The 13370-nt window shown below is 35.0% G+C and overlaps 1 protein-coding gene across 3 annotated transcripts in view; it reads right to left on the reverse strand.

Annotated features, from left to right (window-relative positions):
- EML5 (EMAP like 5) overlaps window positions 1-13370 on the reverse strand; it is a 98813-nt gene that overhangs the window by 42244 nt on the left and 43199 nt on the right. For all 3 annotated transcript variants that reach the window (XM_070931483.1, XM_070931484.1, XM_070931485.1), the window contains exons 14-22: window positions 12063-12249; window positions 10807-10912; window positions 9253-9346; window positions 8407-8507; window positions 7687-7889; window positions 6701-6812; window positions 4758-4885; window positions 2946-3087; window positions 1538-1690 (exon numbers count right to left, since the gene is read on the reverse strand). In XM_070931483.1, coding sequence (XP_070787584.1) covers window positions 1538-1690; window positions 2946-3087; window positions 4758-4885; window positions 6701-6812; window positions 7687-7889; window positions 8407-8507; window positions 9253-9346; window positions 10807-10912; window positions 12063-12249 — 1226 coding nt within the window. The remainder of the gene's footprint in view (window positions 1-1537; window positions 1691-2945; window positions 3088-4757; window positions 4886-6700; window positions 6813-7686; window positions 7890-8406; window positions 8508-9252; window positions 9347-10806; window positions 10913-12062; window positions 12250-13370) is intronic.

The following is a 13370-nucleotide window of genomic DNA, read 5'->3' on the forward strand; positions in this document are numbered from 1 at the left end:
AGTTCTAAAATACAAATGTGACTCATTTAATGAAATTAACATAATTAGCAATAGCACTTATATACCACTTTACAGTGCTCTACAACCCTCTTTAAGTGATTTCCAGAGTCAGCATATTGCTCCCAACAATTTGGGTCCTCATTTTACCCACCTTGGAAGAATGGAAGGCTGAGTCAACCTTGAGCCTGGTGAGATCTGAACTGCCAAATTGTAGGCAGCCGGCAGTCAGCAGAAGTAGCCTGCAGTACTGCGCCACCATGATTTTTTTTTTTTTATTTGATTTATATGCCGCCCTTCTCCGGAGACTCAGGGCGGCTTACAATGTGCTCAGCAATAGCCTTCATACTTTTGTATATTTATACAAAGTCAGCTTATTGCCCCCACAAACTGGGTCCTCATTTAACCTACCTTAGAAAGGATGGAAGGCTGAGTCAACCTTGAGCCTTGGAGAGATTCGAACCAGCAGTAAATTGCAGGCAGCTGTGTTAATAACAGGGTGCTTTAAACCACTGTAGTACCAAGGCTCTTGCAGATTCATGGTAGCTCATTAATGAGATGTTATGATATAAATGTCATAACATCTCATTAATTGCAGAACATTTCTGTTTTGACAATAACAGCATAACATAGTTGTAAGGGACCTTGGAGGTCTTCTAGTCCAACCCCCTGCTCAAGCAGGAGGCCCTATACCATTTCATACAATTGGCTGTCTAATTTCTTCTTAAAAACCTCTGGTGATAGAGCACCCACTATTTCTAGAGGCAAGTTGTTCCACTGATTGTTTTCACTGTCAGGAAATTTCTCCTCTGTTCTATGTTGGATCTCTCTTTGAAAAGTTTCCAACCATTACTTCTTGTTCAGCCCTCCAGTTCTTTAGAGAACAGGTCAACTCTCTCCTCTCTGCGTCAGCCCCTTAAATTGGAAGATTGTTATCAAGTCACATCAAAACAGAAAATGTCTGTTTTCCTTAATTTATTTCTAGTACTTCCAGAATATCACAACTACTTCTAGTAGGAAAGATCTCTGTATAGATGATTTCCATTTCATAATCATTTCAAAGGCCAACAATTGTGAGAATGTTACATTCTATCTTGGGTATAGTGAATTAATTGATCAAAGAAAAATAATTAAAATGAAAATATTTCAATCATCTTATGGATAGAAAATTAATATGTCTATTGTTTCAATACAACTCTTCCCATACCATACAAAAGTCAATGTAATTTTAGGCTGAGAAAAAAGAATTGCTCATAACTGGCATAGAGAGAAAATTCAGTTAAATCGACTTGTGATCTGTTTTAGCATGGTCCAGTGGCTAACACTATGGGATCAACTCAGAGGTTTCCTCCTAAAGGTGTGAATATTAATATTTCTAAGATTTTTGACTAGGTTTTACTATATGCATAGATCCTCATGCACAGAGAATGCAGTCTCCCACTGTAGTGAAATTCACTCTTATAAATGTTCATTTTAATTCTTCTGAACATTATTATTACTATTATTACCAGGTGTCTCTGATCTGAAACCTATTACTTACCAGAAGAAAATCGTATTTCTGAAATAGCATCTTTCCTGTGATGAAAAGAAACAAGATCCTCCAAAGTATCTGAATTTACCATTAAGAAACTGCCGTCATTCAGGCCTACTGCCAATGCTTTTCCATCAGGTGAAAAAGAGCAACATCTTCCCCCTGCCAAATATAAAAAGATATGCTGCTGATCCTAATCTTCAGCTCCACACAATCCTGAGTGGTGATACTGCTTTGACTTCTTTCTACCTCTGCTGTCATTCAATCCTCGTCCTTTTTCCAGCATCACCTCACTCCAGAGTGTGGAGTGTAATTCTTTTCGACTCTTGTGTAATAATTACACTCACCTAATCCTTTCCATCATCTGCCACAGAACTCTCTTCCATGCATCTCCAATAGCCACTCATCCCATTCTATTTTTTCCATTCACCATCAAAACTTTTGCACTGTTCCATCTCCTTTTGCTGCAAGGCCTCCAAGCCACTTTCTAACCTCTATTTCTCAAGAGCTCTGCAAACTCAGATCTCCTCTACCTTTGCCAGGGTACTATAGTTACACAGATCTCCCTTGCAAAACACATCAAACCTCTCCTTGCTCCCTAGACCTAAGGATCAACATGTCATTCAGATGTCTTCTTGTCTAATTGTGACTCTGATACATGTCACTGCCAAATGTGCTGTCTTACATTGTGCTGTATGTAAGAGAAATTTTATCAATAAAAAGATCACAGCAGTTGTTTCTCGAATTTGACTACTTAATTTATTTTACTGTGATGCAAAAACATAGAAATATTCATTCCATAAATCTAAACATTGCAATGGGAAAAATACTTAGAATTGACCTCTTCACAAATGGGTTTTCATGCAACATTGAATGAAGCCCTCATTTAATGACTCCTTCATTTAGCAACCATTCAGTTATGATGATGCAAAAGTAAACTTTGTGACAAGTCCTTGCATTCATTACTTTTTCGTAATGTAAGTATGAGCTAAACTAAGATCTAAACTAAGATCATAAGCTCATTCATATTTTCACTTAATGATCGTTTCACTTAATGACCAAGTTACTGGTCCCAAATGTGGTTGCCAGATGAGGACAACCTGTATCCCCCAAATCCCATCTTTATTCCTAGACCCAATATTTCCAACCCGCACAGATTCTAGGAGGACATCGTATATAGTAAAAGGAGTTAACATATTCCACAAGCAATTAGTGAGAAAATTAGTTTTGTAATTATCCTATTAAAGGTAGCTCTATTAAAGGTTGTTCACTTGTTCTAGCAATTGGATTCCATTTTTTAATTCAAATTAATTTTGTTTTTTAATACTTAACAAATTGACATATACCATTTAATTGGAATCTTGATAAAGTTCAAAGATGTAGGTAAAACTGGAAAAGGAAACAAAAATAATCTTACCCTTCTTCAGTTTTCGAACAGCTAGCATGCAATGGCTTGGTGAAAGATCCCATATTCTTAAGGTTTTATCTTCACTTACAGTGGCACAAATAGGTAAATGAGGATGAGAAGCTAAACCCCAAACATCTCCATCCATATGACCCTGTAAAAACAAATTTTACTCTGCAAGTTAACAGCTGATAATGATGCAGTTATAATATGGAGCTCTGGAAAAGAGCATTGAACATCTTTGGAATATTTAATCATGTTTTAGACATTCTGACAAAATGGCTATCATAGTTAGTTTGGCCAATCACAAAACATTCACTTAGTAAAAGGAAAACTAATAGAATTCCTCCTTTTTATTCCTTCTATTTCCCAAATGTTTTTAATCTTTTTTGTTTTTGGTAGAATGGCATATGTCAAACAATTTTGGCATATGGCATATGTCAAATAATTTTATTTTCTAAGTATACCTCTGGGATATTTCTTGGAGTCAGAAATAGTTGCAGTTGCAGCTTAGCTTTATAACACACCCAGGGGTGAAAACTACTCACCTTCCCTACTAGTTTGGAAGTGCCCACTCTGTGCGCATCACATGCGATTTTGGACCCTCTACGCATGCGCAAAGCCTTCTGTGCATGTGCAGAGGGTCAAAAACAGGTTACTTCCTGGTTAAAACAGGAAATAATGATGTCTGGGTGGGTGGGCAGAACTTTGCGCTGCCGCCGCTACCAATTCAATCAACCACACTCCGCCGCTGAACACACCCATTTATTTTGAAATTAAGTTAACATTTAAAAAAATCAAATGAAGCATGTAATTTGACATTTGTGATCAGGAATACTGTGCCCAAATACCATGTTTGGGGTACAAGATCTTAAGACATCACAAACCCACTTCCTTCCCATCTTCAATATACAGATATTTTTTTTTTTTTTTTTTTTTGGCTAGGATAATGCATGAAAGGAAAAGCAAGACATGGTTGATCCTGTCAATGCAATTTTTCAATTTGACTTTTTAGTATAGCTGTTATATGGATCCGGGCATCATTAGATTCTTATTGTATTATTTGTCTATTTGGGGGTTCTTTGGGTGGGGTTTTGTTTGGTCTTATGTGTGCTGCCCAGAGCCACAAATGGCAAAATGGTGCATATATAAATTGATTAAAAACAGAATTTAACTGGTGATATAATAAGGATAACGTTTATTTAAAATACATGTTTTTACAATGTCTTGTATGTACCAAGTTTTAATAGAAAGTAATGGATTATATAAATATAATTGTGCAACAAAAGCTAAAATTTTCAAAGATAATACTCTCTTACAGTACATGGAATTAGACAACTGGACAATGTAAATGAATTTTCCATGCCCTTAATATTGCCAAAAGACTGATATTGTAGAATTAAAAAGATAAATTTATGTCAATTTTCACTCAATGGATTGATTGCCATCTATGAGCGGATTGTCTATAAATGTAGATTTTATATGGATAGGTAAAATGAAATATGGGACTCATTTATACAGAACACAGTAGATTTAAAAAAAAAGATAGCTGTGTAAATGTATCAGAAATATATTCAACTTGAATAATATTTGCGTTAAACAACTACAGTATATATGGAATTATAATTGTTTATTGTTATAATGACATATGGAAGTTTTGTTGTATTATTTTATTTTTTGTTACAGCACTTTTTATGTGTTCTTTTTTGTCTTTGACAATGTATGTATCACTATCACTATTATTTTTTAAACAGTTATTTCTAATTCATGCAAATTTAACATTCCAAAATGTACACTAAAATAAGAAATATTTTTAATATTTACCTGAACTAGTAAAGTTATTGGCCCACTTTTATCAACTTCCAATATTTCACCATTCTTTGTTCCTACTAAAATATGACCATGTCCTAATGATATGGCACGGATAGAAGGATTATCTTCTAAAAGGAGACCTAAATGGGTAAAAGAAAATAAAGAATTCTATTTGAACAATCACAATATAAATAAAAGCAATTATTATTGGAACATGGTATTATGTTTCCTAAAGTTTAACACAATCCTTGCTTGAAAAAAATACAATTCTTTCTTATTTATCTTTGATAATCCAATGCTTATTTCCTGTGAATTGGTCTAACTGAACTCATTGAGACATATTTATGCAGACATGCATAGCACAATTGCCTAATCGTTTCTGCCTACCCCTTCAGATTTAATAGGAAGGGCATGCTCTTGAGTGTCTTCCATCATCAAACAATGCTATCTTATTGGACCTTCCAGTCATGGCTTCTCTGTGGCAGTGCCTAGCCTCAGCAATAGAATTCCACCAGAGAGCGGAATTATTAAAGATGAATGCTGACCTTATTATCCTTTTGTAAAGTTCTGAACTTATCTTCTTCGTTTTAAACCACAACTCAAAACTTGTACTGATTGTGTTGTAAGACCCAGGCATTTGGGTCAGGAAGTTAGGGAGTTCTGCTGGTGATGTGGCTTTTTGTTTGGAGTGGAGTGTTACTGTTTTAACCAGGATATCTGCTATGGTGGTTTTAATTTTGGTACTCTGTCCAAATCACTGCTGTGAGATGGATGGGCCAATAAATAAATAGATACATAAATACATAAGAGAAATCATGTTTAGTATCTACTGGATAAAATCTCCAGTTAACTGTTGTTTATGAAAATATCCATCCTGAAATTGATAGTACTAATAATATACATATTTCAGAGCTCAATAAATTCAACAGTATGTTAAACAAACAACACTTTATGTAAATTTTTGTGAATGACTAAAATACATATTTAATTTCAAAACCTTTTCTCAAAGTTGTGATTTGCAATTGGCGATCCATGGCCATGGGCCAGATGTGACCTGCCTCCCAAAAACATCTGATCCATAGTCCCAAAAATAAACATATCTACCTAGCCCACAAAAGAGAGGGAGAAAGCAACCTTCTGTTTGGCTGCTTTTATGAGCGCTCCCCATCTCCTCAGGTAGCCCTTTGGCCAATGAGTTTACCAACCACCTTGGCATGGGTGAAGCAAGAATTCCCCCATCTGGTAGAGCTGAGCGCAAGCTGAGGTGAAGAAGGAGGAAGAAATGGCAATGACAGCATGGCTTCTGCCCCCTATGTGGGAGAAGGTTGCTGTAGATCAGAGGTCTTCAGATTTAGCAGCTTTAAGACTTGTGGACTTCAACTCCCAGAATTCTCCAGCCAGCATAGCTATGGGAGTTGAAGTCCACAAGTCTTAAAGCTGCCAAGTTTGAAGACCTCTGTTGTAGATGAATTCAGAGATAATTTTGAAGAAAGAATGCAAGAACTGTTATAAAAAAATAAATAAATGACAATTTGGTCCTGAGAATGAAGTGGGCATGAGAAAGAGAATCAAAACAAACTCATATTGCTTCTCTTTAGTATAAGAAAGGACTGAGGGATATTCTGGCAGGCTTTCAAGATTTTCTATATAACAATAGACTTCTGCTAATCTCTGAATTGTTTTATTCACCTCAAGTTACGTAGTAAAATTCAGTTCTAATAGAAACCCTTTTATTGCATGAAAGCAGATAAAGCACATTATGGGAATTACATGAAAAGCTCTCAACTGCTCAAAAGTCCCACCTGTTGTTCTTCCCTGCTTTCAAACTCTTCAAAAATTTTCAGCTGAATCAGATCACAAAAGGGATTGGGATGAATCAACTCACAAAAAGATAATTATTTTAAAACAGTAGAAAATAAGTCGTATTATAGTGATCTAAGAAAATTTCAAATTACCTTTGGAGCCTGGGGCTAATGCAGCTCGTTTGATGGCATATGTTTTCAGACACCGCTCGAAGCTGTCATCCCAAAGAGCAACAATTCCATCTTTTGCCCCGGTTACAAATCCCTAAAGAGAAAAGATAATATAAAACATATTCCATATCTCTTGATTTTAAACCACATTGAGAAGTTATTTACATGTTATACTCATTTATATTTTATTCCATTGCCGCAACCCTGAGTAATATTTCTACAGCTATTTTAATTTACTTTACACTCAATTTTCTATATTCTATATTTCCATATTCACAAATTTGTGTTCCTGAAGAACAGATCACAAAATTGTATATTAAAATGTGGTTGTTTCATGCTACATTCACCCTGAATGATGGTGACACAGTTTCACAGCAAGCATTATCCAAGCAAGACGGCTTGTGACCTTTGTTGTGTTTGTGTGTGCAAGGTTACTTGTGCTTAAAATATTATTGTGCTTATAGTGAAAGCCCTTGAGTTCAAAGGAAAGTGCATCTAGTGATGGAGAAAAGACTAAATGGGCCAAGAAAATGATCGCTTTGAATGAGAAAGGTCAGATTCTAAAAAGATTGCTTGTGTCCCCCCCCCTTACAGAGCAGAGAGATTGTTTAAATGAGGAGGGGGAGGAAAAAAAAGTGGGGGAAGAAATCTCTTTATGCAATTTCTCCTGTGATACATTCATTTTCCACTCTTTCCCCTCCCCACCACAGGGTGGAGAGATTAGAGAAGAATAGATTACAAGATACTAAGAGTAGCAAAAACACAATGAGGAATACTGTGGCTGCTTATGTAGTGTAATGTGTGCACTGTTGGTTAGATGCATAACCATATTCTTGATATATACTTTTTGAGTTAAGGAGGAAAAAGATGAAAAATAGTGAGCTTGCCAAACCCTTTAGGCATGTCTAATCTAACTTCTGGGCTTGAATGCAATAAAATCAATTTATATTCAATGGTAAATTACTCACTTTTTCTAATGCATGCATACTGAACAATGGGCCATCATGTGCTTTCACTGTTTTGACCAAGAAAATATCTCTCCATATACACACATCTCCAGTTGCAGTTCCAGAAAATGCCATTTCTTCTGTCCAGCCATAAACTGCACACATCATTGTATCAATTTTTCCCACTGGACCCACATAACCTTTTTTTCCAATTAGTCCACCTCCTTAAATTCAAATAAAACCAAATTATTATATTTGACCTTGAACATGTGTTTCTAAATGAAGACAGAAAGTTTTTAAAACTGGTTTGGAACTGTGAATGCACAAACACGAGTGCGAGCAAAACAAGATGCAGTGCTTCTGCGCATGTGCAGAGCTTCTGATGACGTCCAGGCAGGTGGGCAGAGCCTCCTGCCACTGCCACTACTGGTTAGAAACCCACCACTGATATGCACATACATAGACATACACACACATACACAGAGACACACACACACACACACACACACACACACACACACACACACACACACATATATATATATAAATATCATCATAGGGTCATCTATTATCCTCTCAGTTTCTCAAAAGCAAATTATGTTAAAAAGCTATAGCAACAACTTACTACTGGGTTTAGCTTCATTTACTCTCACACTCCAGTGTCATATAAAAGGGGAAAATAAACTATGATTGAGGTATACTTGATAATTACTCAAAGTAATTTTTAAAATAATGCCTTACCTGCTCTTCGCCAGAATTTTATGTGTTTAATTCCAGCTGTAATTAGTTTATCAGGCATAAAGGGGTTAATTTTAACAACAAAGATCTTGTCCTTACTCCCCCTAAAAGAAATTTAAAAATATTTTCACTTTCATGTGGGAAAATATTTTCTCCATACAATAAAGCTTTGACAAAACAACAACTTCAACAATTACTTATATTCAAATAGCAATATAAAAATTCCAAATTTTGTTTTAAGATTAGTAGATGAATTGTCTATTTATCTTTCAAAGTTAGAATCTGACATTCTCCATTTTACTTTCTGCAATGACAAAATAAAAAATATAGATTTTTGCATAATTATCTCCAATGTAAAATTCTTTTTGCTGTGGTATATCTTCAATATACCTTTTTCATGTTTCTTTATTATGTTGGTCCCTCATCATTCTAATACAATAACATATTTTTAAAAGGCTGAAAACATCTTCCACCTGTTTTTAAAAAATCCCAGTTGCAGTAAACTGTGACTTATGTACCTTAATCAGCAAATAAAAATTACTGATCTTCAAAATCTCTGATCAACATACTAATGATTAATCATAATAGGCTACACCATCTTTCTTTTATCTTACTGAATTTTTACAAGTGGACCTAATGTACAGTATATGTAAGGCCTAGTAATATAAACACAATAAAGCAGATTGGATATAATTTGTACAATTCATCCACAACCATAATAAGAAATTTGACAGTCCATTGCACATTAGGTATCAATAGAAACAAGGCCACAAATGTCCTGCTTTTTACTATTATTTCAATATAATCATAACACATGATTATAGTAAAACAACTGGGTGACCTTTTTACCTTACTGCTGAAAGCTTATCTCCTTTTCTCCAATCCCAAAGAATAACCGTGTGATTGTCATCTATTCCAACTGAAGCTAAACGTTTGCCATCAGCTATAAAACAAAGTATAAAGCACTGTTTTATAAACAGCAATACTTACAAATTATGGCAATAAATACGGGGATCATTTTGAATATCTAAACTCTCATTGTCACATATTTGTATATCACCAGTAACTGTCTTCATTGCTATTTGACTCCAAATATGCACTTTTATTTTTTTCAATCATTCTCCATCATTTCAAGGCCTAAAAGGTCAGTGTCATTTGCATATGGACTGCTTCATTTTCCAGATTTATCTCTGTATACTTTTGGTAACTTAATAATAATCATAGTATGCTATTAAAATGATATGCTGTATTTCTCAGGCAAATCTAGCTTATTTACCAAATTTCCTGAACCACTTAGACATTCCAATAGTACTATGTCTAATATAATTGCAATGTACAAAAATGCAACTTAAACTCAATAAAAATAGATAAATATTGAATAGCAAAAACAAAAATCACATTTCAAAACATGTTAGAATGCCATGGGTTTTGTGCTGCACCTAACAAACAAATATTTAAGGACACCTATACTGTATCTCTTCATATATGTAAACATTTTGAAGAATGCCTCACATAATAACTGATGAAATTTAAAGGCAGGCACTTCTGATGCCAAAATTTGAAAGCGAGATTTGTGACGATTACTTTAAACAGTTTAGAAATTTAACAATTCCTCTAATTCAATCATATGCTTATTTGATTGTTTATTTGTACCCTATGACTATCATTTAAGTATTGTACCTTATGATTCTTGATGAACGTATCTTTTCTTTTTTGTACACTGAGAGCATATGCACCAAGACAAATTCCTTGTGTGTCCAATCACACTTGGCCAATAAAAAATTCAATTCTATTCTATTCTATTCTATTCTATTCTATTCTATTCTATTCTATTCTATTCTATTCTATTCTATTCTATTCTATTCTTCTATTCTATTCTATTCTATTCTTGTTTTTAAAAGATATATTTTTTCAAACTAATTAATTTTTTTTAAAAAAATTCAATAGTGGTGAAGTATATGACAGAAATGATGCTTTTGTTATATTTCAATGTTTTTTCATTGGCATTGATCATTGATCATTCTCAACTATTATGGTCATTAACTTATTCTCAATATTTAACCAATTTAAGACCAATGCTATTATCTACATCTGCCCCAATTAGTTTCTATGCAGGCAGTTGTCTCCAGTTGATGATCGGAGATTCTGCTCCTTTAGCCATCAAAGACCCACATTTTAGGAAGAGATGGGCCTCATAAGGTTAGGCAGTGAGAAACTGAGATAATTTCATTATATGGTTGCTGAAGAGAATCCAATGCCAATGATTACAGAGATACAAAAGAGAACATTCTAATAATATCTCTCCTTCACACACCATCAAATACACATCTGCCCTTAGTATTAACAAAATTAATCACATTTATGTAGCCTACACTTTCACAAAAATATGATAGCCATACATACCTGAAAAATCAACAGCACAAACGCCAAACTGGTGATAGCCTTTTAATACCGACAGAGGTTTGATTGTCTCTGTATCCCAAACATGGGTTGAGCAATCCCGGCCAACCTTATATAAGAGATTGAACACATACACTTACTTTATTAAACTTACTAGTTTTTTTATTATACCCAATTCCTAACCATGCCAGTCATTCATATTACAGTATTTTACTTCTATTTCCATGTCCTTCAGAAAACTTGCAAAACTTGGCTGCTCAAGAAGGCCTTTTAAGTCTGATTAATATGGAGCCATAACTCTGGCATTAATTATTGCATTCTATATTCTTATGATTATTATTTTTACTTTATAATGTGTTTAATTTGTCAATACCTCTACATTCTCTAGAGCACAGATATCAAACTTGCGGTGTCATGTTGCTGTCACGTGACATTTTGCAACATTTTCCCCCTTCGCAGAGCTGGGCTGGGTGTGGCCTGCATGTGATGCATCTGGCCCGCAGGCCGCCAGTTTGACACCCCTGTTCTAAAGTCTATTTGGAATAAGGCAATAGATAAATTGTGCAAATAAGTAAGTAAATGTTAGCTTAGCAAACACAGCACTGTTTTTTCTTGGGATGATTCTGTCTGTCATTATAAATTATTGTTGTACAATTTTGAAAATAAACTTTGTAAGGTATATTATGTTACTTAAAACAACCACTAGATTAACAATTTCTAACAATTGTTTAGAACACAGAAATTACTCTATTTGACCATAGGCATCCAAGACAAGATAATATTAAAATTGTGACACTTTCAGCACATAATAATGCAAATGGTATTATTATATAAAAACATTATGACATATGATACCACTATATAAACTTTATCATTTACATCAGCATCAACATGTCCTGTAGATGTCATCTTTTACCTTCTTTGATCCAACCACTGTCATCTATGCAATGGATTCAACCCACTGGTTCTAATCAAGCATGGGTCCACCCATGTAATTTATGAAGTTCTGTGTATCCAGCTGCTTTAGTATTTTTCAGTAGAAAAGCTCCCACACATACACAGAACATTTCCCTTTGCAGGAAAAATATGCTTCTGATTTCCAGAAACTCCTGTTTTTATATAGCCCAAGAATCATAGCATAAGAAGCCCAAACACATTTTCTACAACTGAAGAATATTGATAGGAATATTAAAAATCCATTATAGACCGACTGCACTGAAATAATAACTCTAGATCTCTAGTTCTTCTATACATCCTACCTGGCCTGTGGCCACATAATCCTTTAAAGGGTGAATAGCAAGGCATAGGATATCATCATCATGACCCAAATAAAAGCGCTGTGTGTTTTGCTGCCGATTGTATACTATGCCCACTGCTGCAACATGGTACACAATTTCTCCAGTCTGAGTGTAAAATAAATTACTCCGACAGTCATAGCCTCTGTAACTAATAAAACAACATGAAATTAAAGTAACATGTATCTTAATGCAATACATATATACATGGATCATGCTATTCCTCTTCAGCATAAGCCACATTGTATTTAAATGCAGAAAAAAATAATCAGAAGCAGGAGAGAAGAAAGAAAAAAAGGAAACCTAAGTAAACTCAGTTTGTGCCAATATTATTCACCATAACTTTCTATCCCTATTTTTGCTTTCACTAGGTTCATACCTTGTCTTTTGTTCTCTAAGTATCTCTCTCTCTTTTTGAAGATCTCATCAACTTCATCCAAACACAGCTTTCCCAGTTTTCCTCTTCCCCTCAAACTGTTCTTTCTTTCTTCATAACACTGCATTTTTTTGTATGTGGTCTAATGATTTTTCTTTCATTTATCTACCATTCATTCTTGACCATATTTCTTTCTGTTTTATCACACATTTTTCCTGGCTTATCCATTCTCCAAGTGGGTGAACGCTCCTATATACAAAAAGCTAAAGGTTTCCCTATCAATCCGGTGCTCATCTCTGTTTCTTTGGAGCGTTGTTCAAAGACAATTTCCATGGTCATGTAGCCTACCAAAGGAGCATGGAATGCTGTTACCTTCCCACCGAAGTGGTACCTATTAATCTATTCATATTTGCATGCTTTCAAACTGCTAGATGTGCAGGAGCTAGGGCAAGTAGAGGGAGCTCACTCCGTGGTGCAGAGATCAGGTCTCGAACTAGGGCTGTCAGCTCAGTGGTGGGTTTCTACCAGTTTGCCCTGTAGTGGCGGTGGCCACTACACCTGGACATCATCATGTACGCTCTGCGCATGCGCAGAAGCACCATGTGCGTGCACTCACAGTTCTGAACCGGTAGCGAAGGTAAGTGGAAACCACTACTGTGTCAGCTCTTCAGCTGACAAGCTCAGCATCCTTAACTGCTGAATCATTGCACCCCTATTCCTACATGCCAAATTGGGTATGTCTCATAGAATAACAAATCAAACTAAGTTATATCAGTAATTTCCCTTTGAACTATTTGCCCTGTTTAAAAAGATTATCTAAGTTACTGCTTTCAACTTAAATCTACTTCCCATTAACTATTAGGACAACATTCACTATCTTGACCTATTTTTAACAA

Source organism: Pituophis catenifer, unplaced genomic scaffold (assembly GCF_029215685.1).
Source record: "Pituophis catenifer annectens isolate HBS135680 unplaced genomic scaffold, rPitCat1.0.hap2 SCAF_1, whole genome shotgun sequence".
NCBI lineage: Eukaryota > Metazoa > Chordata > Lepidosauria > Squamata > Colubridae > Pituophis > Pituophis catenifer.